The sequence below is a fragment of the Eumetopias jubatus genome, unplaced genomic scaffold (assembly GCF_037043125.1).
Source record: "Eumetopias jubatus isolate StellerSeaLion01/CBP00866 unplaced genomic scaffold, mEumJub1_p1.0 scaffold_5, whole genome shotgun sequence".
NCBI classification, from domain to species: Eukaryota; Metazoa; Chordata; class Mammalia; order Carnivora; family Otariidae; genus Eumetopias; species Eumetopias jubatus.
This window is the reverse complement of record NW_028274811.1, coordinates 138525202-138551366: the sequence shown is the minus strand read 5'-3', so window position 1 is coordinate 138551366 and position 26165 is coordinate 138525202. Positions and strand designations below refer to the sequence as shown.

The 26165-nt window shown below is 34.6% G+C and overlaps 1 protein-coding gene across 2 annotated transcripts in view; it reads right to left on the bottom strand.

Annotated features, from left to right (window-relative positions):
* CDH18 (cadherin 18) overlaps positions 1-26165 on the bottom strand; it is a 331059-nt gene that overhangs the window by 197736 nt on the left and 107158 nt on the right. Inside the window, exon 3 of one of the 2 annotated variants that reach the window (XM_028097979.2) lies at positions 23567-23686. The exons of the other annotated variant lie outside the window; for it this stretch is intronic. Within the exon in view, the coding sequence (XP_027953780.1) occupies positions 23567-23686 (120 nt within the window). The remainder of the gene's footprint in view (positions 1-23566; positions 23687-26165) is intronic. 2 annotated transcript variants of the gene reach the window in all.

Below are 26165 nucleotides of genomic sequence, written 5' to 3'. Positions count from 1 at the left end.
AATTTAGCATTTATGTATTTATAATATAAATTGCAGCATAAGTTTATCACAATTAAATTTTATTATAATGATAATTCCTTGATGTGCATAGAGCTTATTCTTTTTTCCTCCAAGACAACACAAATGGAAGGATATTCCATGCTCTTGGCTTAGAAGAAAAATTTTTGTTAAAATATCCATACTACCTAAAGCATTCTACAGATTCAAAGTAATCCCTATCAAAATACCAACAGGATTATTCACAGAACTAGAACAACAATCCTAAAATTTGTATGGAACCACAAAAGACACCGAATAGCCAAAGCAATGTTAAATCATCACAATTCCAGATTTCAAGACATACTAAAATGCTGTAGTAATCAAAACAAGATAGTACTAGCACAAAAATAGACATATAGATCAATAGAACAGAATAGAGAGCCCAGAAATAAATCTACACGGATATGGTCAATTAATCTATGGAGACGGAGCAAGAATATACAATAAGGCAAAGACAGTCTCTTCAACAAATGATGCTGGGAAAACTGGACAAAGACAAAAGAATGACACTGGACTACTTTCTTACACCCTGCACAAAAATAAATGGATTAAAGACCAAAATATGAAACCTAAAATCATAAAACTCCTAGAAGAGCACACAGGTAGCAATTTCTCTGACATCAGCTATAGAAATATTTTTCAGATAGGTCTTCTGAGACAAGAAAAACAAAAGCAAAAATAAACTAGTAGGACTACACCAGAATCAAAAGCTTTTGCATAGTGAAGAAACCATCAACAAAATAAAATAAAAGGAAAACCTATTGAATGGGAGGAGATAATTGCAAATAATGTATCTGGTAAGGATTAATGTCAAAATATATAAAGAAATTAGACAACTCAACACCAAAAAAAAAAAAATCCAATTAAAAAATGGACAGAGGACTTGAATAGACATTTTTCCAAAGAAATGCATAGAGCTGTATGTGAACATGCCTTTGATACTATGTAAGTTTTAAAAATATCCGCAGCTGTCCTGACAGATAATTAAGGGTGGTATTTTTATTTTCATTTTATAGGGAAAAAACTGAAACTCAGAGTCATGAATTGATTTAATCAGGCCACAAGGGGAGTACACAGTGGAGCAGAAATGCACCTCTGTCATCTGAATCTGGGTCTGGTGTTCTGTTTTCTATGAACTTTTGCCCGCAGAGCTCACCAGTAATTTTTTTTTTCCTTTAACAGATTAAGGCTGGATTTCAAAAAAAAGTATAATATCACATCTCATTCAACTAACTGATTCTTTAAATTGAACTCCTAGAAGGAAATTTGAACCTAGAATCTTTATTGGAATTTGAGGGAATTCTGCTAACATAATTTTACATGTCCTCATGGAAAAGACTTTTTAATTAGTAAAAGTAAATCAATTGCTTTTTTTTCATAGATTTCAAAAATTAGGTGACTATAGATCATTTGTGAGTGTTTTAGTTAACCATACTAGATGACCAATTCTTGGGGTAACCACATTCCTTGTACCATATAAATATCATATGGGACACGGAAGTCTCATTACTCTATTTTGCTATGATCTAAAAATGGTTTAATAGGCTGTGGTGGTCATGATTCCATGGAACTTAATTAATTTCTAATAAAGATCATTAGCTTCAGTATAGACATTGTTCACACCTCTAAAACTTTCAGGTAAATAAATTCTCAAAAAAACCACTCTAATTTTCAAATGTGTATCTTGATTTGGAGGTTAAAAATGTATTCATTATAAACCTAGAAGGAACTGTGAAAGTATCAGTATACTCTATTGGCAAAGACACAGGCCACCGAGAGTATGGGGTATTGCATAAGCAAAGTCAGCTTTAGTGACAGAGAAGGCTGAATTTGTCTTGTCTAAATGCTGTCAACACTAACAATATTTTTCAGTAGAATTTTGTTTTAAACATGATTTATCATCTATAAAGTGATCACAGGAGCTACCCAGTTGTTCTCAATAAGACTGAACACATTCACTATTTATGAAAGTGGCTTCAAAAAAAAGTGAACACATTTGTCTTATTGCACTGGGAAAATGTGATGAACATTCTTGATGTGAATATCTGAGAGGGCCAGTTTGGAATTTTTGGTTTTGTTTCCTGGTAATGAAATAATTAGCTATAGGTCAATCTCAGTTTCATATTTCTTATCATTTATGTTAATAGAAGGACATACAACTGATAACATTATTTAAATTGTATTTTTAAATGCAAAATTATATATTGATTATGTATTTATCTTTGTTGTAGACATACTAGTTATCATAGCTGGTTTATAGTCTTAATATATGATTTAGAGAATTCCATTTTACTAGTCAGACCACTAGCAAACTGTAAAGCATGAATCATTTTATGCAAGTTTCATTCTTAAATCTTACATATCTCCTTATAATACTATAGAAAATTATCAGAAGAAAATTTGACACTGTGGTATGATTGAATATTTCTTTAAAATTGCCCTAGCTTTTGAACAAAGGAAGAAAATATAAGGAGGAAAGTTCAATATTTCTAGAATAAGAGAATACTTTTTTTTTTTTTTTTTTAGGTCACAAGAAGAAAAATTGAAAACCTTTCACTCTAATGGACCCATGATGGTCATGGTAATAAAAAGGCTTTAACAAGATTAGAAAACAAAACAAAACAAAACAAAAGTGATGTGAACAGCCTTGAGTGTATTCCATGAGTTCCCAGAAATTAGAGTCAATCCATCTAAGTCTTTAGGATGCCTGTTCAGTGATCCACCTCTATCTTCCTCAGATGAATATGGGCCCCAGCTAGGGAAGCTGTTTCTAGTCTTCCCTGCTCCAGTTCTCTTAGTCAGGGATGCCTTAAGGAAATCCACATGGAATCTTCCTTCTGTCCCCGGGAAGTGAGAACACTTTTAAATATTGTAAATGCTGCAGCTGGTCCATCTCAGATAAATTCTATCTATGTCTGTTTATAAATGCCTATCTTATCAAACTCAGAGCCTGCTTTATCACTTCTGCAAAGAGCTATATTCACTTGGGAACCACAAACTCTAGCCTACATTCCAGATTAGGTCACATTCTTATTTATGAGATTATTTTGGTGAAATGATTGATGAGGACAATTTAAAAATCTAGAAGTCTTCTGAAAATAAATTATTTCATCTGTTTTTCTAAGGATAATCCTACCATTTTATAATTGTGCACATTGGGATGAAAGGCTTGCTATTATTTTGTTTATAGTCCATTGTGTTATAATTTAGTCAATATATCAAATAATAAAATCTATATAGTAGTCCTTGGAATCCAGAGGTCAGGAAAGAAGTGGTTTTATTAACTGAATGTGGATCTTGACTATATCAAAAGCTAATCTGACTCAATATAATATTTCCAAAAAATTGATAATTATCTTTAAAACAGCTATATATTTGAATGAATCATGACATACAAGTTAAAATTACCACAGATTCATAATCCTGGGATGGCTCGAATATTGTAAAATAGTAAATTGTAAAAATTTAAAATAGGCATTATCTCCATACATCAAAAAAGTTGAGTACTTTAGATACCTGTGTGTGAAATTAAATAAAACATATCTATATAAATGATACATTTCTTAAAGACAGGGTTGATGATGGAGATAGTGAGAAAGTGAAAGAGTGAGTTCAAAATATATGTATTTCAATGTTTATGTGCTCTGGAGTGATCGTGATAGGGGATGGCACTCTTTGGACTTGTAATGATCTAATATTTGAGTAGAAGAGAAAATAGCTGCAACTCTACACTCTCAGTATAGGATAGAATTTTGGTTTCCTTCACAAATATTCCCTAGCATAGTCATGTCAGTCTGCTTCTCTTCTCTACATGGTCCTAAAAATAATGAGTTGTCTTCTTTACAGGGCCCTAAACATAAATGAAGCCCCCTCCTTTCCAAACATAGCAAAGTAGAACACCAGCTGGATCCTAATCAGAAATCTGAATTCCCTCTGTCCTGAAACAGTACATGAGTTATATTTCAGCATGATACTTCTTATTGTCTAATATAAAAATATGTCAGTTATCAGGGTTTCATTTAATAGATTAATTCAGCATTTATTCAAGACAGATGCATTCACAGGCATACTCACTGATTATATGTGCATCAATAATCTCTTATCACACTTATTTTGCATTGGGTTATATATGTTCATCCTAGGTGTATTATTTATTTTTATTTTTGTAAAGATTTTATTTATTTATTTGATAAAGAGAGAGAGAGAGAGAGAGAACAAGCAGGGGGAGTGGCAGGCAGAGGGAGAAGCAGGCTTCCTGCTGAGCGGGGAACCTGGCTTGATCCCAGGACCCTGGGATCATGACCTGAGCTGAAGGCAGATGCTTAACCAACTGAGCCACCCAGGCGGCCCAGTATCTTATTTAATGTTCCCAAATACCTTCCAATGGATCTGTGGAAGGCTAAATAGTTTTGCCAAATTATATTTCCAATATAGGATCTAGACCATAGTGTAAAGGCTTCAAATATAATGTTCTTTCCACTACGAACATAGTCCATATTCTGAAGATACGTCTTAATACCTAAAGTGTTCTTTATGTTCACTTCTTTCTAGAAATCCTTTAATGTACTCTTGCAACATTTTCCCTTGAAATATCCCTGTCCTGTTTTACCTTCTAAAAAAGATAAGTTCAACTATTTGCTAGTCATTATCATATGGCCTATCAAAATTATTTAGCTTCTGAGTGACTAAGATTCTGTACAACTTATCCCATGAGTAAGAATTATGATTCAAACTTCAAATGTTTGCTAAAATTACCCGTGCTACATTACATGGAGCAAACAACACCAATGTTGTTCCGTGACACATATCTAAAAAATTGGAAAATTATATCAAAGGCAAGAAGTTTTTTTTTGTTTTTATTTAAATTCCAGTTAGTATACAGTGCAATATTATTTTCAGGTGTACAACATAGTGTTTCAACACTTCCATACAATACCCAGTGCTCATCCCCACCACCTATTTAAGCGCCCCCACACCGCTCACCTTCCCCCCAGTAACCATCAGTTTGTTCTCTATAGTTAAGAGTCTGTTTCTTGGTTTGCCTCATTCTTTCTGTCCCTTTGTTGGTATTTACCCAAGGAATATGAAAATGCTAATTCAAAGGGATACGTACACCCTGATGTTTATAGCAGCATTATCTACAAGAGCCAAACTATGGAACCAGCCATCAGCTGATGAGTGGATACAGAGTGGTATACATACAATGGAATATTACTCAATGATAAAAAATGGAATCTTGCCATTTGCAGTGATGTAGACAGAGCTAGAGAGTATTATACTAAGTGAAATAAGTCAATCTGAGAAAGACAAATACCATATGATTTCACTCATATGTGGAATTTAAGAAATAAAGCAAATGAGCAAAGGTAAGAAAAGTTTTAATGAGATGAGAAAATAAATTTAAGGCAACTTTTGTTTCTTTTTAATTTTCAAAATTGTGGTAATACATGTAACACAAAGTAGCAACCGACAGTTTTTAGTCACTCATTCTAATACAGAGTTGTATGCTAAGAAGTGTGGACAAACAAAGGCAAAATAGGCATGTTTCCTCCCAAGAATAATATAATTGATTTCTATATATAGTATAGAAATATACATAATGACTACATTATTCAAACGTATATATAACTAACTCAAATATATATATATAAACTCATATATATATATAAACTCATATATATATATATATATATATTAATGACTACAAGCAAATGTTAGGAGCTATCCTGGTATCTGGACTATATTAGCTCTAATCTGCAAAATAATCATATAATCATATAAAGGTACTCATTGGTTTCCCATTTTATGGATAATGAAAGAGACAGAATAAATTACTTTTCTGAAATCACAACCACTAAATCTACTAAGCCATACTCATTTTCTAACATATAGGTATTATTTTTTTAAGTAATTCTCATTCTGTGAAACTCCTTAGCTATGAGTTTCAGAGGAAAAATTAGGAAATATTTATAGAGATCATGATAATTGAGTGACTAAAGTTGGGAAATGCAGTGAGAAAAAGAAAAAAAATGAAGAAAAATAAGCATCAAGAAATACAACGAGAACAAGTAGTGATTGTTGTAAGTTATTATAATAATAAAAACGACTAGTATTTAAGGTACAAAAAGAGGATTAAGAATGTCTAAAATATTAAACTATGCCTATTTTGGGAAATAGCAGAGGGGAAATATTTCAAAAGATGACTGAGGTTGACCGGGTAGCTTGTGATTGGAAGGACAATTTCTCTTAGGGAAAAAAGTCCCTAGTCCATGTGTCTCTTGGAGAAGGGTGAAGCCTGCTTGTATATGTCAGATAAACAAAAGTAAGGCAAAAAAGGTCCTTATTCCTCTATATAATAACAGTCATGTTTCTGCGGAGCATTCTGAAAGATGTTGAAAAGATGGAAACAAGAAAAAGTGGCCCGAAGAGAGAAAAATGGGATCCCTGTGGAATGAAAACAGCAGTTTAAGTATCCTTTGACAATGTTTTTAAGGAAGATTTTGTAATATTTAGTTTCCAGTTTCAAGTTAATTCCTGTTTGCATGGATCATAATTTCTTTCACATAACCTCAATCTTTGGAAAATTCTGGTTTCCCCCAAATTCCCACATTAGCAGCATTTGGGGCAACAAAGAAATGGAGACTCTTCCCCAGCAGAAGTAGAGAGAAGATAGTAGCCCTTAGAGCCAAAATTAGGACTGATGACCCGGGAAGCAGAGAAGCTTCCTCCCAGGTTTTTTTTTTTTTTTTTTTAGTTTCCTATCAGGAGCATTCAGAATACTGGGAAGAGCACTTTTCTTCCCACACTGCATGGGATGGGAGCTTGAACCTTTTATTTGGATTTTAAAGGAAGGATTTATGCCAAAAAGTTAAAAGAATTAGACACCCAAGTTTAAAGGAAAATATAAATGAGAGAAAAATAGAAAAATATATTCTTAAAAGCACAATTTCATTATTCTCTTCTGATTCAGATGTTCGACGTATCTAAATTCAATATATGAAAGACAGGAAATTTTCTGAAACATGAAATAATTATAGCCATAAAATAAAATAGAAGTTATTATTAGAAACTGATGTTAGGGGGTGCCTAGGTGGCTCAGTTGGTTAAGCATCTGCCTTTGACTAGGGTTATGATCTCAGGGTACTGGGATTGAGCCCTGCATCGGGCTACCTGCTAAGCAGGGGAGTCTGCATCTCCCTTTCCCTCTGCTTCTCCCCCCAGCTTGTGCTCTCTCTCTCTTGCTTTCTCTCAAATAAATAAACAGAATCTTAAAAAAAAAAAAAGAAACCAGTGTTATTTTGGAAACCACCTTCCAAATCATATTGTATTTCTATAAAACTAGTGCTTTCTTCTAGAAGTCACACAATTCACTGATCATTATGGAAGATACAAACATGAGTAATGGAAGTTCTCAAAGAATTTGCATTCCAGGAATTTGTTTTTCCATTATATATATAGAAAACATGTTGTTTTTGTTTCTTAGGGATAGATTTTTTTGGCGACCTTGCAACTTTCTAATGATTTTTTATTTTTATTTTGATGACCAAAGCATTTCGTTTTCTCACAGCAGTTAAATATTCATGTTATGACAATCATTTGAGAAAGAGCATAAATTAGAAGGCTACATAAATGACAGAAATAGGAAATTTTAAATGTATGTTTATAGAAGAACAGAGATGAGAAAAATGCTACACAATATAATAAAAATAACACTAATTTTAAAAAGTAAAAATCTTTGGGCTCCCACTTGGGGAGGGGGAGGGGCTTGACTTCCTCTCTGCCCCTCCCTCCTGCTCTGCTCTCTCGCTTTCAATAAAAATGCAACATTAAAAAAATAAAAAGTCAAAATCTTCACAAGAGTAAGAATTGCAAGAAATGTGAAAGAAATTTCTTTAAGATGAAAAGAAAGGGCCCTTATTAGCAAAAAAATTCATACACACACACACACACACACACACACACACACACACACACACACAAATGACTAAATTTCACTGGAAAAGTGAATAGACAATAAAGGTAATGGATTAATTATTTATAAAGTTACAGTTAAGGTTAAAAGACAAAAGTAGTAAAAATAATTGTAACTAAAACTATTACTTAAGGGATACACAAGATAAAAAGTTGTAAAATGTGACAAAAACATAAAATGGCAGTCAGGGGGAGTAAAAAGTTAAGAGTTTTAGTATGCAATCAAACTTAAGTTGTTATCTACTTAAAATAGACTGTTATAGTCATGAGGCACTGTATGTAAACCTTATTGTAACCACAAAGCAAAATCCTATAGTAGATACACAAAAGATAAAGAGAAAGGAATTAGGGGCACTTGGATGGCTCAGGCAGTTAAACATCTGCCTTCAGCTCAGGTCATGATCCTGGGGTCCTGGGATGGAAGCCCGCATTGGGCTCCCTGCTCTGCGGGGAGTCTGCTTCTCCCTTTCCCTCAGCTCCTCCCCCTGGCTTGTGCTGTCTTGTGCTCTCTCTCAAATAAATTTAAAAAAAATCATTATTAAAAAAAAAGAGAGAGAAAGAGAAGGTAATTAAAGCATACTACTAAAAAAAGTCACCAAACCACAAAGGAAGAATGCAAGAGAAGAAAGGAATAAAAAGGAACTATGATACAATCAAAAAACAATAAACAGAATGGAAAAAAGTACCTACCCATCAACAATTATTTTATATATAAATTGACTAAATTCTCCAATCAAAAGACACATGTGTCTGTGTGGATAAACACACACACACACACACACACACACACACACCCCAAGACCCATCCATATGCTGCCTACAAGAGATTCTAAACAGATATAAGGACATACACAGACTGAAAGTGAAGAGTGGAGAAAAATATCCCATGCAAACGGGAACCAAAAGAAAGTTGGAGTAACTATACTTATATAAGAGAAAAATAGACTTTATAAAAAAGATTTTATTTATTTGAGAGAGAATGGGAGCACACAAATCTGAATGGGGGGAGGGGCAAAGGGAGAGGAAGAGAGAAATGCTAGCAAACTCTGCACTGAGTCCAGAGCCCAATGCAGGGCTTGATCCCATGACCCTGAGATCATGACCTGAGCCAAAATCAAGAGTCAGATGCTTAACCAACTGAGTCACCCAGGTTCCCCAAGATAAAATGAACTTTAAAACAAAGACTGTAATGAGTGACAAAGAAGGGCATTGCATAATGATAAAGGGATCAATCCAACAAGAGAATGTGACATTTGTAAATATTTGTGACCCTAACATTGGAACACTAAAATATATAAAGCATATACCAACAGACCTAAAGGGAGAAATAAAGGGCAACACAATCAGTAGGGGGATGTCAATATCCCATTTAAATCAATGGATGGATCACTAGACAGGAAATCAGTAAGAAAACACTGGACTTAAATGACATGTTAGACAATATGGATGTTACAGACATACACAGAACATTCCATCCAAAAGCAACAGAGTACATATTTTTCTCAAGCACACATGGAATATTTTCTAGGATAGATATATTATACCAGAAAACAAGTCCAATAAATTTAAGAGGATTAAAATCTTATTAAGTATCTTTTCCAACCATAATGATATGAAGCTAGAAAACAATTACAAGAGAAAACAAAACAAAAAAAAACCCACAAATATGTGGAGATTAAACAACATACTACTGAATAACCAATGGGTCGAAGGAGAAATCAAAGAAGAAATTTAAAAATACCTTGAGAACAACAAAAATGTAAATACAAAATACTGAAATTTATGGCATGCAACAAAAGTAGTTTTAAGAAGTTCAGAGAGATAAATGCTTACCTCAAGAAACAAGAGAAACTTCAGAAAACAACCTAACTTTATACTTGAAGGAACTAGAATAAGAACAAACAAAGCCCAAAGGCAGTACAAGGAAGGAAATAATAAAGGTCAGAGGAGAAACAAAATAGAGACTAAGAAGACAAAAGAAAAAAAATTAGTGAAACTACACTGGATGAAAAATGAAAAAAGGAGGTGTTACAACTGACACCACAGAAATACAAATGATCATAGAGACTACTATAAAAATTACATGCCAAAAAATTTGATAACCTAGAAGAAATGAATAAATTTGTAGAGACACACAATCTACCAACACTGAATCATGAAGTCATAGAAAATGTGAACAGGGTAATTACTACTAAGGAGATTGAATAAGTAATTAAAAACCTCCCAGCAAATGTCCAGCACCAGATGGCTTCACTGGTAAAATCTACCAAAATTTCAAAGAATTAATATCAATCTTTCTCAAACTCTAGCAAAAACCTAAAGAAGAAGGAATGCTTCCAAACTCATTATTAAGCCAGCATTACCTTTACAAACAAAACCAGACAAGGACATCATCAGAAAAGGCCAATAACCCTAAAGAACATAGATACAAAAAATACTCACGGAAATATTAGCAAACCAAATTTAGCCATACATTTAAAAGAACAATACACCATGATCAGTGGGATTTATTCCATGAATGCAAGGATGGTTCAACATCCACAAATCAATTAAATGCACATATTAACAAAATGAAAGATAAAAATCATATAGATGCAGAAAAAGCATTTGATAAAATTCAACATTGATTTATGATTAAAAATTCCACAAAGTGGACATACAGGGAACTTACCTCAACATCATAAAAGCCATATATGACAAACCCACAGCTAACATCATATTTATTATGAGGTGGGAAGGGTCAGTAATATATCCTCATGCTCTGAAGGCACTTTGAAAAACCAAGCAAGCCACTCGATACCACTCACAGGGTTTTATTCAAGGTAACTTACTGATGGGGCTATCAAGTGGGCCGGCCGATGATCCAGAGCACTATGCAGCCATTCTCAGCCCCTACCTGAAGCTCAATCCCCACCCTTAATGGAGTAAGGGCATGGTGGTGAGGTCGAAAAGTAGTTATCTAAAGCTGTACTATCTGTGTGCCAGAGGGTATCTCTATTAGTAATCTAAAGTGGCACCATCTGTAGGAAGGGGAGCACAAGATGGAGGGTCAAAGATAGAGTTAGTGTTGTCAGTACTCCTACATTCCACCCCCAACATCTTTATGCCAAAATATACTAAGGAATGGAGGAAATATGCACTATAAAACAGCAGGGAGGAAGCCTGCTGATTTGGAGCTAGAGCCTAGTTTGTCGGGACCTTGATAATTGGTTCTCTGCAACCATTAGTAGCCTTTATCTCCCCCCTGAAATTTCCAAGACCAATAAATGGTTAACTCCACATGGGGCCCCTGGTGAGCAACATTGGCCTAACCCTTAGTCTCTAGGGGTAGGTGGTATCTACCCCTGAAATTCCTCTATTAGTGGAGGAGCACTCTGATGACACACCTGACTTTTTTGAGCCTTCCTCCAAGGGAGTAAACTGCTTTCCCTTAGGCAATGCCTTCCACAGGTTTAGCAAGACCAAATTGGGTTGTCCGTTTAAATTTTCTCTTGGGGTCCCTGATAATATCAGATATTGCCCCGAGTTTACAAGAGACCTTGATGGACCCAGCCTGCTGACATTTTATCATCAGCAGTATCATCTGTTTTTTCCTGTTTTTCAATCTATTTCCCTCACCATGAATTCTTTTGGTTTCCATTAAGTCAGCCACCATAGCTGCTACTGTAACAGTGGGCCCATTAACCATAGAGGCAAGATACTAAAGTCCTATACAATGACCCCAAGGCCGACTCAAAGATACAGTCTTCAATACCAGAGGAAAACAAGTCTCTCTGTGGGCTTCTAAAATACTGAGTCTAAATGGCATGTTTCATTCCTAGTTCATGAATAATTTCTTATAGTTCTTCCATAGAAGTCCAGCAAAACGGAGGGGAGAGAACATTCCCTTCATTAGGTCAGGTTAACTTAATGCTAGCATTTACCCAATCAATCAAATTAGCTAAGCACCTTTGATCCTCACCCATGCCTGTGGTGTATAATCTTGTCATCAGGCAGGTCCAGAAATGACTGAGGCCATTTTTGACATTTGAAACCCATTTAACAGAATACCCTTTCCCCCAGCATCCCACAGTGGTTACACCCAAGAAGCCAGCCCTTCTCAGCCCTTTTGCTTAAAATTAGCTGGTTAGCTCCAGCAAGCCGCAGAACATTCCCTCAGGGCTGTTTTCTGACTAGTGGGAATTTCTTCTTGGTCATCCCTGGGCTCGTGAGTGGCCTGGGTCTTTGTTTGAATCAAAAGTCCTGTCTGCAAATCATTTTCCTCCTCCATGATAATGTCCTCATCAGAGGAATCATTACACCAGGGGTCTCATGATTTAGGGTCCCAATTCTCTTAAGACCTAATAGTTGTCACTCTAGTGTGCTCATATATCTTTGCCACCTTACAAGCCATAATTTCTAACTGCTCTTCTTGCTTTTGAATTCTTTTGGACATAATGTCTGTATTAGAGGAATATGAAGCTTGTACATCCTTTTCCAAAGCCAGTGCTTCTTGGGTCTGTTCTAATTCTCTTCTTACTCATAATTCCTTTTCTGTGATATATCTTAAGGCAAGGATCAGTGGCCAAGCTACTGCTACAATGGTGTGTTCACTTTCCCTTCTCTACTTCTTTTTCTCTACTCTTTTGAATAGGCTATTTAACTATTCCTTAGGCATTTTAGGGGTGTCCCTGTACTCATATATTGGTCCAAAATGCTCTAAAAACCTGACCAAGGCTCCCCACATGGAGGTGGCTGCCCAACCTGGTTTTTCCCCTACCTCCAATGGGTTCCCTGGCTCCACCTTTCCCCACACCTGCATGGACAAGGAGCTTTCCCCTGGCATAGTCCCTGTATGCGTGCTTGTTTCATTTTTCTGTATCCTGCTGACTATGCAAATTATTTCAAGGTGAAGAAGGATCAGTAACGTACCCTCCAGACTGAGAAGACACTTTAATACTGAAAAACCAAACCACTCTATAACATTTATACAGACTTTTATTCAGGGTAACTTACTGATGGGGCAATCAGGCAGATGGATGATCCAGAGCACTAGGCAGCTACTTTCAGCCCCTATTCTCTATTCCTACCTGGACCTTAATCCCCAGCCCTTCTAGCGTGACAACAATGGTGGTGAGGTCACAGGGTAGATACCTAAGGCTGCACCATCTGTGAGCCAGAGGATCTCTGCTAGTTATCTAAAATGGCACCGTCTATGCACCAGAGGGGAAAACAAGATGGATGGCCAAAGATGAAGTCAGTGTTGTTAGCACTCCTACAATACTCAACAGTGAAAAGCTACAAACTTTTCCTCTAATACTAGGAACAAAACAGCGTTGCCCACTCTCACCACTTTAATTCAACATAGTATTAGAAGTCCTAACCAGGGAAATTATGCAAGAAAAGGAAATAAAAGGCATTCAAATTGGAAAGAAAGAAGTAAAACTGTCACTACTTGCAGATAAAATGTTATTACTATATAGGAAACCCTAAAGACTCCACCCAAAACTGTTAGAATTAATAAAAGAATTCAGTGAAGTTGCAGAACAGAAAATCAATTTGCAAATATCTGTTGCATTTCTGTAATGTAACAATAAACAATCAGAAATTACATAAGATAAATCTATTTTTTTACCAGGAAGAAATCGTATAAAACAGGTTACCATGAACCAACATTGATTCCTATCACTTCCTATCACTACTATTTTATGTTCCAAGAGATTACTTTTTTTCCCTTTCTAGGGAATAGTTGGTCAATATAGTTTCAAGAAGTTCACATTTGAGGAAAAAATGGATTCAATTGGTTTCCTTTTTTCATTTGCTTAACAGCTTTATTTAAGTTTAGCTTACCTACCATTAAATTCACTTAAGTGTCCCAAGTCAAACCATTTCAATTATATGGATCTATCTAAGGCTGTAACAAATAGTGTAACTAACATAGAACACTAATCTATATATTTTTCATTAGAACTATACCCATAGCAATTAAATTCGATAGATATTATTCTGTTGATGTAGATAGGACATGATGATCTTGTGATGGACTAGGAGAGTTATCTGACATCTATAGTGTTGAATAGTGTATTTGCTACATCTTGAGGACAGCTAAAATTATTTTTCAGATATACATTTTCAATGGCCTGTCAGAGAAAATTATCGTTGGTTTCATTCTCTGATCTCCCTGAATATTAACAATTAATATACCTTTTGATATTCAAGTCAGTGTGAAAACTCTCCTTTTCTAGTTTAGTTTTGGCACTACAACTGTAATATGGCTACTCATATATAGAAAGCACTGTGCATTTTCTCTGGATCCTGGATTTTGGATTGAGAGAAATGAAAGGAGTCTAGGAGAACCAGCTCTACACCTGTGTGGGCAGCGCATTGTGCTATGAAGGTGATTTACTGGTCTGCAAAGCACATTTCACAAAGGTCAGGTATCAGCACTGTTTGTATTTGCACAAAAATTATTCAGACAGAGTAACTTCACTGCCAGGGGTTTGCTCACCAGTTTCTTCCATGCGACTTTCATCTTATGTGCTCATTGTCACAAGATAGCTGCTGTACCTCCAATGATTATGCATATGCTTAAATCCAGAAGATGGGAAGGCAAAATGAGGAAGCATTGGCACCTACACAGAGTTATCAAAAACCTTCCAGTGGTCTTTCTTTTATATTCCCCTAGTTAGAACGATGTCACAGTAGTTACGGGGAAGCTGGGAAATCTAGCTTTTTAGCTGAGTATGTTGCTACAAGGTGCAAAATTAGAGTTCTAATAGGACCAGCAATATGAGAAATTGATATTAAATGTACAACCACTAATATCTACTACAGTTCATTAACTGTTTATTTTTTAACTGCTCTATAAAATGGACTTCTTGTGTTAAACCCCATACACTCTGCTACATTTCACAAACTTATTTAGAATTTTTCCCTAAAGAAAAGAAAGTGGAAAAAAAAGTGAGCTAATGTTTCTTTCAGTAATTTGGCAACATGACACAGTTCTGAATTAATGCATGATTTCTTCTCTAAGAGAAGCAAATTCTTTAGAATTGGGGTTACTAATTAACTATTTTTAAAAGTCTATTATGCAGTTAATTATAGGAAATTATTTAAAAATGTATTTGTGCAATTATTATTGTTATATCAATTAGAGTAGGCTATGAATAAGAAAAAATGACAAAATATATTCTACTATGGACTTTTTTCCCTTCTGCAGATTTTGTAGGCCATAAATTAAACATTTTAACAGCTGAGCTATTAATAAATATAAAATACTGATTCTGGGAAAAAAAACTATTTTCAAGTAGATTTTCATTTGGAATTATGCAAAATTAATATTGAAACCCACAAAACTTTTAAAAAGAGATGCTTTACATCTTTTATCCAAACATACACAGTGATCTTCCACATTTTTTTGTTCACTGTTGAAATAAAATAAAATTAAAGAAGTTAAATAGAAACAGAATTGTTGATGAATTTAATTACATCATGTACACTGGACAAAGAATGTTGAAAACCTTGTTTTCAGTTACATCCTAAGAAACTCGCTGAGGCCTTCCACTGGGTGCATTTTTATAGCTGACTGCTTTTTGCTACAAAATGTTAAGGAAAGGTCATTTTCGAGAATCAGAGCTATTGTTGGTCAAGACCTGTGCATTAATAACAATTGTTTCATTGATAGCAGGCCACTTGATCTCATCTAGACACACTATTTTGAGTTGGGACACTCAATTCTAAAGATAAAAGGTTAGTTATTTCAATGTCTAACTTACTTGCTTCTAAGTTGTCATTCAAAATTTTCTACAAAGCTGTAATCATCAAGACAGTATGGTACTGGCAAAAAACAGACACATAGATCAATGGAACAGATAAGAGAGCCCAGAAATGGACCCTCAACTCTATGGTCAACTAATCTTCGACAAAGCAGGAAGGAATGTCCAATGGAAAAAAGACAGTCTCTTCAACAAATGGTCTTGGGAAAATTGGACAGCCACATGCAGAAGAATGAAACTGGACCATTTCCTTACACCACACACAAAAATAGACTCCAAATGGTTGAAAGACATCACTGTGAGACAGGAGTCCATCAAAATCCTTGAGGAGAACACAGGCAGCAACCTCTTCAACCTCAGCCGCAGCAACTCTTCCTAGAAACATCACCAAAGGCAAGGGAAGCAAGGGCAAAAATGAACTACTGGGACCTCATCAAGATAAAAAGCTTTTGCACAGCAAAAGAAACAGTCCACAAAACCAAAAGACAACTGACAGAATGGGGGAAGATATTTGCAAATGACATATCAGATAAAGGGCTAGTATCCAAAATCTATAAAGAACTTATCAAACTCAACACCCAAGGAACAAATGATCCAATCAAGAAATGGGCAGAAGACATGAACAGACATTTTTCCAAAGAAGACATCCAAACGGCCAACAGACACATGAAAAAGTGCTCAACATCACTTGGCATCAGGGAAATCCAAATCAAAACCTCAACGAGATACCACCTGACACAGTCAGAATGGCTAAAATTAACAAGTCAGGAAACGACAGATATTGGCGGGGATGTGGAGAAAGGGGAACCCTCCTACACTGTTGGTGGGAATGCAAGCTGGTGCAGCCACTCTGGAAAACAGTATGGAGTTTCCTTAAAAAGTTGAAAATAGAGCTACCCTAAGACCCAGCAATTGCACTACTGGGTGTTTACCCCAAAGATACAAATGTAGGGATCCAAAGGTGTACGTGTACCCCAATGTTTATAGCAGCAATGTCCACAATAGCCAAACTATGGAGAGAACCAAGATGTCCATTGACAGATGAATGGATAAAGAAGATGTGTGTGTGTGTATACATACATACATACAGTGGAATATTATGTAGCCATCAAAAGGAATGAGATCTTGCCATTTGCAAAGACATAGATGGAACTGGAGGGTATTATGCTGAGTGAAATAAGTCAATCAGAGAAAGACATGTATCATATGACCTCACTGATATGAGGAATTCTAAATCTCAGGAAACAAACTGAGGATTGCTGGAGTGGTGGGGGGTGGGAGGGATGGAGTGGCTGGGTGATAGACATTGGGGAGGATATGTGTTATGGTGAGCGCTGTGAATTGTGTAAGACTGTTGAATCACAGACCTGTACCTCTGAAACGAATAATACAGGATATGTTACAAAAAAAAAAAAAGATAGTAGGAAGGGAATAATGAAGGGGGAGGAATCGGAGAGGGAGACGAAACATGAGAGACGATGGACTCTGAGAAACAAACTGAGGATTCTAGGGGGGTGGTGGGGGATGGGTTAGCCTGGTGATGGGTATTAAAGAGGGCATGTACTGCATGGAGCACTGGATGTTATATGCAAACAATGAATTATGGAACACTGCATCAAAAACTAATGATGTAATGTATGGTAATTAACATAACATAATAAAAATTTTTCTACAGGTATATTTGTCTTAATAAAAATATTTATAAAACTTTCTTTAAATGCCTGAAAAGAAGAAAAATCAATAAATAAATGCCTGAAAAGAAATGTAGTTTAGTTATATACAAGTTAATATGTGGAACTTACACTTTTGTACAGTTTTGTGGACTAAAAATTCTTTCAAACAAAATTATTTTTCGTATTTCAAGTAAGGTTATTTCAAACTCTTGTCCTGGTACACTATGTAATTTTGGAAATTCTTCTTAATCTTAAACGAAAAGAGTGTAAACAAGAGAACTTTACTAACTACCTATATCTTTCCAAGGACTGGACTAAGAGCATTGCATTAATTTTCTCGTTGAATTTAGCTTTTTTTCCAAACTTACATACAAGGAAACAGAGACATAACATTTAAGTAACCTGATCAATTTGCTATGATATTAAGTAACAGCCTAGGATTTGATCATGAAGTATCCTTAAATCATTTTGGAATAAACCTTAGTATTTTTGAAAAATAATAAATATGAATTACTGTACTATACTATATTAATTAAACTATAACATAACTAAATACATTAATCTTTCCATTGGAAGGAGAAGTAAACAATTTCTTTGTTTACAATAACGCCTTGTAAAAATAAGTGGTAATGATTGTGACTTTAGAACCCACAGGCATTACAAGGTACAGTATATTTTATTGGTTGTCAAGTGTCCTGTTACCTGTGGAATTGCTGTTATTAGTGCAGAAGTGTTTGACAAAAGATTTGAAACCCAATGTCTACCCTTTTTTAGCAACATGTAGCAGAAACCACTTGAGAGCTAAAATGCCCTAGGAGTGTTGAAAAAAAAAAAAAAGAATATCTAGTATGCTCTTTGTATATAATTAAAAGGTGGCCTTATCTAGTCTTATTTTTTTATGTACCTGAAAATTAAAGGTAGAATTTATCAAAAGAAATGTTTTCAGCTGCTATATTTTCTTTTAAATATTCATTATTTAATGAGTAAAAATATATGAAGTTTGTATGAAAAATCACTCAAGTTAAAATCTAAGTACATCTATATTAAACTAGATAACTCTCCCAGTAGTCTTTATTAGGAGCAGCAAAAACTCACTATGAGTCTTATTTATATAGATACAAAGATGCCATTATTGGCTATTGCTGATTTATATGTTTCATATTAACTACGGTCAAATTTGCCACTGTTAATGTTATAATCGATTGTAAATAAAGCTCATCTGGAATTTTGTAAACCAGCATATCCCTCTGTTTTCCCTGACATCAGGTTGATAATCCAGGTTTGCAGGTTTTCTGAATTTACCATCAGGAGGATTCAACAATTTATGTGAAATAGGCACAGACATGACACATATGCAATAACTAAGATAACACAAAGTAGTTAATACATTATTGACTGTAAAAAGCTGAGAGAATTATCAAAGGGCTATAAACTCCATGGCCATTAAGAGATTTGCATTCTTAATTCAAAACTGCACACCCACCTCTTGTGTAATCCCCCGACCCTGTTCTAAAGACCATCTAAAGATGGTGGATTTTTGGCTTTGTCTTTGAACTAAGTCAAGGGAAGTGGTTCATTTTTTTAAAAACACCTCAATCATTCAGCTTCTGCTGTCACCACCTGACAGAAATTTCATAGGTTCTAAAGAGGCATAGAAACCTTGAATATATTGATTTATTTTTAATGCAGTTGACACTCTGTTAACTGGATTAGGATCAGCCCGATTTCTTTGGTTCTCTGATCATTTCCCCTGGATTTCTCACTCATCAGCCTTCCTCAACATGCTTTGCTTAGGGTTAAATGTTTTCATGAACGTGAAAATGGTTACTTCACTTACTAAATCTGAAAGTGTTCTCTTGCCGAATTAAAATCAATATCTTCAAATAGAATTATACTAATTAAGCTTACATTAACATATTTTTCTACCTGAATCTGGACAGAAATATTGTATCTTTTATATCTCATTGTCATTTCCTTTTGTTTATTCTTTAATAGTTTTCTGCATCTTTAACATCACAATGTTAAAATATCACTTTTTAATGGGCGCTCTTCTTCTGTTGTTATACATTAAGCAAACATCATGACATAGTTAACTCAACCAAACTTATTTAAAACAATAGATGATTCACAAGACTTATTTTGATCATACTGATTAACAAATTTTCAGTGTAAAACAATACAGACCTTATTAAATCAGTTTATGAATAGTATAGCAAATCAAGAGCAACATAATTCATTTCTCTTGATACAGCAATTCATGAATGTTTTATATAATAGGAAACAAGGTCTTATGGGCAGCTCATCTTTGGACAACTATGGTGAGTACCAACTGTATCTTTTAACACAATAAAAACAAGGCAACCGAAGTCCTGATTTTAACCATGAGCACTCACAACTCTATTTGAGCACAAAAGTTCCTTCAATATAATTCATCTTCATTGAAAGTAACTGAAGACATATTGAAATAGAGTCATGCCAAACCAGATGGTAGAAGAAAACTGATACTATGAAAATGTTACTATTCCAAGTAACCGTTATCCCAACACATCTTATATAACATCTTATCCATAGCAACTGACCCTTTAGTTTTCAGTATATTTGTATTTTATTCCAGTCGTTTTAAGCACAATTTCCCCTAAATTCATTAGTTCTGAGGATGTTTAATTGCACAATAATATATCTTTTAAGCATAATTTACCAAAAATGTCTTACTAAAGAAAATAATGAACATTTCTTTTTGTAGCGCTTTCTACAAACAGCTATCTGAGAGACTGGCATATTTAAAGAATCTTTACATTAGGACATACATCCATAGATTCTTATGATGCTTCAGTCAATATAATATTGAAATTAAAAACATATCAACAAAGAGGTATACTTGCATTTAACAAATAATCTTGCTTAAAGGAGCAACGGACTGTAATGGCAATATCATAGAGCAGTATTTGAATAGCAGCTTATTTATGTTTCAGATGATTTTTATTTATTTAATGAAGTACTTAATTAACCTATGATAAACCTATGATAAAAATGAAATTTTTATTTGAATATTATGTTATTGATATACTTTCTTCACTAAAGCACAAACTATCACAGAGTCCAACGCTAGTCAAATCTTGTCCTCAGTAGTGTGCTTTATCCATCCAAAGTACCCATGCACACAAATGCAAATGCATGCATGTCTTCAAACAAACACATGCAAACATTCTCAGACCCTCAGACACACAGATACATATAGAATTGGTATTTCTTTTTTAACAAATTCAGAGTGTATGGAAATTTTTAAAAATATGTATATGATGTCTATATATTAGCAATATTCTATTAAGTAAACATAACACTTACTTATAAGTATTTGGTTATGCATAGGAGTAAATGGACTGAAGCCATGTGTGTTTTGCACATTTGTGGGTGTGTGTGTGGTAACTGAAACACAGTATACTTGTTTCTTTCCTCTAAACACAGTATCCTTGTTTCTTTCCATTTTATTTAATTAATGTATTTATTTATTTTGAGAGAGAGAATGTGAAAGGGGGAGAAGGGACCAAGGGAGGGGGAGAGAATCTTAAGCAGGATCCATTCTCAGTGTGGAGCCCAATGCGGGGCTTGATCTCATGACCCTGAAATCATAACCTGAGCCAAAATCAAGAGTCAAACACTTAACCGACTGAGGCACCCAGGAGATGCATATTTAAAATGAGAAATATAGGGGCACCTGGGTGGCTCAGTTGGTTAAACGTCTGCCTTTGGCTGAGGCCATGATCCTAGGGTTCTGGGATCGAGCCCCACTTTGGGCTCCCTGCTCAATGGGGAGTCTGCTTCTCCCTCTCCCCGCTGCTTGTGCTTTCTCTCTCACTATCTCTCTCTCTCTCTCTCAAATAAATAAATAAAATCTTTAAAAATATAAATAAATAAAATGAGAAATCTTTTATTTCATATATAAAACTATCATGTTTATTGGGAAAATAGAACAAAATGAGCAACACCAATATTAACTAGTCATTTCCGTTTGTCCTAAGATTTTTTATGGCCACATGGCAATATTATTACAATATAAAAATGTACCAAATATATGGTAAACCTTAAATTTATGCAATGTAATATGTCAGCTATATTTCAATAAAAAGCTTTTTTTCAATTAATTCTAAACTCTCCTACCAGAATAACAATGTATACAATATATGTATATTTTTTTAAAAGATTTTATTTATTTATTTGACAGAGAGAGAGAGCACAAGCAGGGGGAGTGGTAGGCAGAGGCAGAGGGAGAAGCAGGCTCCCCACAGAGCAGGGGGAGCCTGATATGGGACTCGATCCCAGGACCCTGGGATCATGACCTGAGCCGAAGGTAGTCGCTTAACCAACTGAGCCACCCAGGCACCCAATATATGTATATTTTTATCCCAGAGCTTTGACTACTATATTAATTAACATCTTTATTTCTGAATATTTAATTCTATCTTGGTACTAAAAGGATTTGCCTATCTGATACTCATTTTAGCTCACATTATATTACTTTTTATCATCTCTAGATTTTTTTTACTTCATTTAATTATATAAAATTTATCTTATAATTATAATGCATATAATGTATGTATGTACGTATTCTTCATTTACCTATCTATACATATTCATTATTGTCTTCATAAATTATGATAGTTAGAAGTTAAGCAGTATGCTTGAGCTCTATTCCTGTCCAGTGTACTTATGTGTTGGAGCACACCAGGGAAAGAAAGAAGATTAGTATGCTGGCGGGTTCCTCTTGAAAACATGATAATGACAATATTCCTAGCATTCAAATGATATTAACTACTGAGAGTATGCTAGCATCTTTACAGTTGGATGTACCTTGTCTAAGATAATGGTAAGCAAACCTGGAATCTATGAACTTATGAAGTTAAAAAGTATTTTGTATGCTATGTATTTATGGGAGTATAAGGGGTTATTTACAACAAAACATGGCTTTCTTCTGTGTGATGTGCCTGTGCCCACTACTTGATAATCCCACATGTTAATCTGATTCAGAATGAAATCTAACATAACTAGAAAGGACCTAGGGACCTCTGGAATATCCTGGATCTCTCTCTTCATCTGTGTCTCATGATTATGTATATATCTGAAATTATCAGTAAAACTTGAAACTCATTTCTTACTGAACATTTGGCTACTTTCAAAACGGGTTTATGTTCAGTCAACTTTTTATTAACAAATTATTTGCCAATGGGACCATGAGCTCTCTGTGGGTTTTTAGATTATGCTGCTGAACATAATCCTATAATGCCTTACTGAGTATCTTCCATTCCCTCTTTGACATCACATAATATGATATGATTGTTTTGGACAGAAAAAAGAGAAGAAAGAGAGAATTCCCTTTTCCAAAAAAAAAAAAGTTCGTCTTTTTTGTCTTTACTGTCAGTTAATTTATCTTACATAACACAATATTTAAGACTGAAGAATTTTCTCATTAGCAAAAAAACTCAGTTCAAGACATAACAGGGATGCCTGGGTGGCTCAATTTGTTAAGCTACTGCCTTCGGCTCAGGTCATGATCCTGGAGTCCTGGGGTCAAGTCCTACATCGGGCTCCCTGCTCGGCAGGGAGTCTGCTTCTTCCTCTGACCCTCCTCCTTCTCATGTGCTCTCTCTCTCTCTCTCATTCTCTCTCTCTCAAATAAATAAATAAAATCTTTAAAAAAAAAGACATAACAATTCCCCCAATGTAACATATAAAAACTTATGTAACAATAAAATTCAAATAAAGTATGGAAACTCTCAATAAATTATTTAACATCTTTGACAAAGAATTAAACCTAATATGTAAACCCAACAAATGATACACTTGAAAATCTCACTGAATTTTAACACTCTATATTTGTCTTAAGCAGAAAGTAATTGATACAGGGATATGCAAAGATAAAAAAGTTTTACTGGTATAAGTGATGGATAATCAAAATATTAAGGAAAACAGTGAATTTATCTTCAATTATTCAATTACATCATGTTAGAAAAAGCGAGGACATTTTAAAATGTGCTAAAACAACAATGTCTGATGTAGAAGACACAGAAATAAAAACATTGCTTTCTTTTATTCTAGCACACATGCACACAAATTAGACAAAAATGCACTAACCTGTTTTAGGATCTACAGAGAAGTAGGGTTGTCCCTGGAGAATACTGTAAACCACGCGGGCACTGTTTCCATAGGTAGGGTCATCTGCATCAGTAGCTGTCACCTGTAGAACAGAGGTACCTGTGCATTCAGGAAAACAAATTTTAGTGTGCGGTAACATTTAGCATGTGACTTGTACACAGAACAAGGTTACGCTGACATACCTATGGAGCACTATAGTAGATATATCTTACAAAATATAATTCTTGGATTTATCTGTCAAACATAGCCCTTGTTTTTTCCCCTGACAACAACTGTATCAGATGAGAGGCCAAAAGAAAATATTTGATTTCCAATATTTTAATACCCTTTTTTTATGTGCCAATAACATTGTGAAAGGCCTCTTTGACGCATAATCAGGGTTAGATTGGGTTGATGATCAAGAAAAAAGAATCAAACTGGTGTTCAACTGTGGGGTAAAGTTAAAGGCAGGGTGAGAACATGCATTGCATGTTATATACCTATTCAGAAAATGGGAAGTTGGATGATTTGTGATTAGGGGTAATGTGGGTGAGTTGACATTAAATGATCAGTGGCATCAAAATAGTACATTCAAACAATTTTCCATCATTTATGCCATCTTTATTTCTTACATGGACTATTAATGAGTCTCCTAACTGGTCTCCAAGGCTCAGTTCTCATTCCTTTAGGTTCTTCTATATAGTGCCAACATAATTATCTTTTTACAATGGGTATCAGAATATGCCTATTACACTGGATTTTTGAAAATTAAAGTGTACTTTAAAGGAATTTATAAACTTTAAACTGTATTTTGAGGTAAAATTAGTGGCTGTATTCTTCTGATTTCTTTTATGTTTATATATTTCAAATATGATTTGCATAATTAGGTACATTTATACCATATTTCAGTTATTCCCAAATGAAAACTGATCTAGATATAACAAGACAACCATCTATTAAGGGCTATATAACTCCACTGTAAATTTAGTGGGTTAAGAGCTCTCATTTATTCATGAAATGTACTTGATGAATCATCTAATAGTGCATACTTGATATTTTATTCTGCCTAACTAGAACAATTCCACCTACTAATTCAGGTTATGTAGCAAACAAAAATATTTCCACAATCAAGTAAGTCTGTATGAAATTCTGCATTCATTCTGGTACTTGACTATGGAAGCACTGACAATTTTCAGTTTTTAGTTTTAATAAGCACTTCAATTATTTAGGTATGGCACACTTATTAATGGTCTAATATCTGTTTAACTACAAAGATTTTACTTCCATGTTGAAATGCAGATGCAACTTGAAGCAAAGCTTGTTCTTTGTCTTCAAGGCATCCTAGAAAACTTAATAGAATAGTATACCTGACTATCCTTATTAGCAGATTATAAATGCACATGGACTTTTAATAATATGCTAAGATTCTGGCCTCTAAATAGTATTTTTACACTAAGATTATAAGCAGAAATATGATTAGCAATTATGCATACTCAGAAGGGGAGGATTGTCTAAAAGAAATATCTAATAATGAATAATAAAACACAATGGGAACACTAAATGCTGGCAAGAACACTGAGAAACTAGGTCACTTGTACACTGCAGGTGGAAACGTACACTTAGCAGATTCCTATAAAATCAAACACACATTTAGCGTACAACTCAGCAAATTGTAGTCTTGGGCATTAATGCAAAAGTAATGCAAACATATGTCCGCATAAAACCGTGTTTGCAAAAATTCATAAATATTCACAGCAGCATTATTTGTAGTAGCCCCAAACTAGAAATGACTCAGATGTACTTTACTGGGAAAATGGTTAAAAAGACTGTGGTAGTTGATAGTATGGAATACTACTCAGCAATAAAAATAACAGCCTTTTGATACATGCAGCAATTTATATGAATCTTCAGGGAATTATACCCAGTGGAAAAAAAAAACAGTCCCGAAAGGTGATATATTCTATGATTCTATCTATTTAACATTCTTGAAATGATGACATTTTAGAAATTGAAAGCAGATTTGTGGTTGCCAGGTTGAAGGAAAGGAGGTAGAGTAAGGGGAGGCTGGTTATAAAAAAGCAACATGAAGTCCTCATGATGTTAGAACTGTTCAGTGTTTTGATTATGGTATGGGATACATGAACATACACCTGTGATAAATCACATAGAACTAAACACACACACACACACACACACACACACACACACACAAGTAAAACTAGGGAAATCTAAATAAGATTGGTAGATTAAATAATTTTGATCCTGCCTAAGATATTTTTTATAGTTTTGGCAAGATGATAATTATGTAAGATGTTACCATGGAGAAAAATGGGGTAAGGATACAAAGAATCCCTCCATATCATTTCTCATGACTGCATGTGAATCTGTGATCTCAAAATTAAAAGTTTAATTAAAGAACAAAAATATTTTCTTGCCTCACCGATATTCCATTCTGAGAGAGCCTTATGTAGGCTTGTGTGTGTACCATGATTTTTCTCATTATATAATGCACTACACTTTCTGGCTTGATTAAATTTTGCAGAGTTAGTTAAATTACACTCCTGGGTATAATTATTGTTATGTTTATAAAACAAAGTTC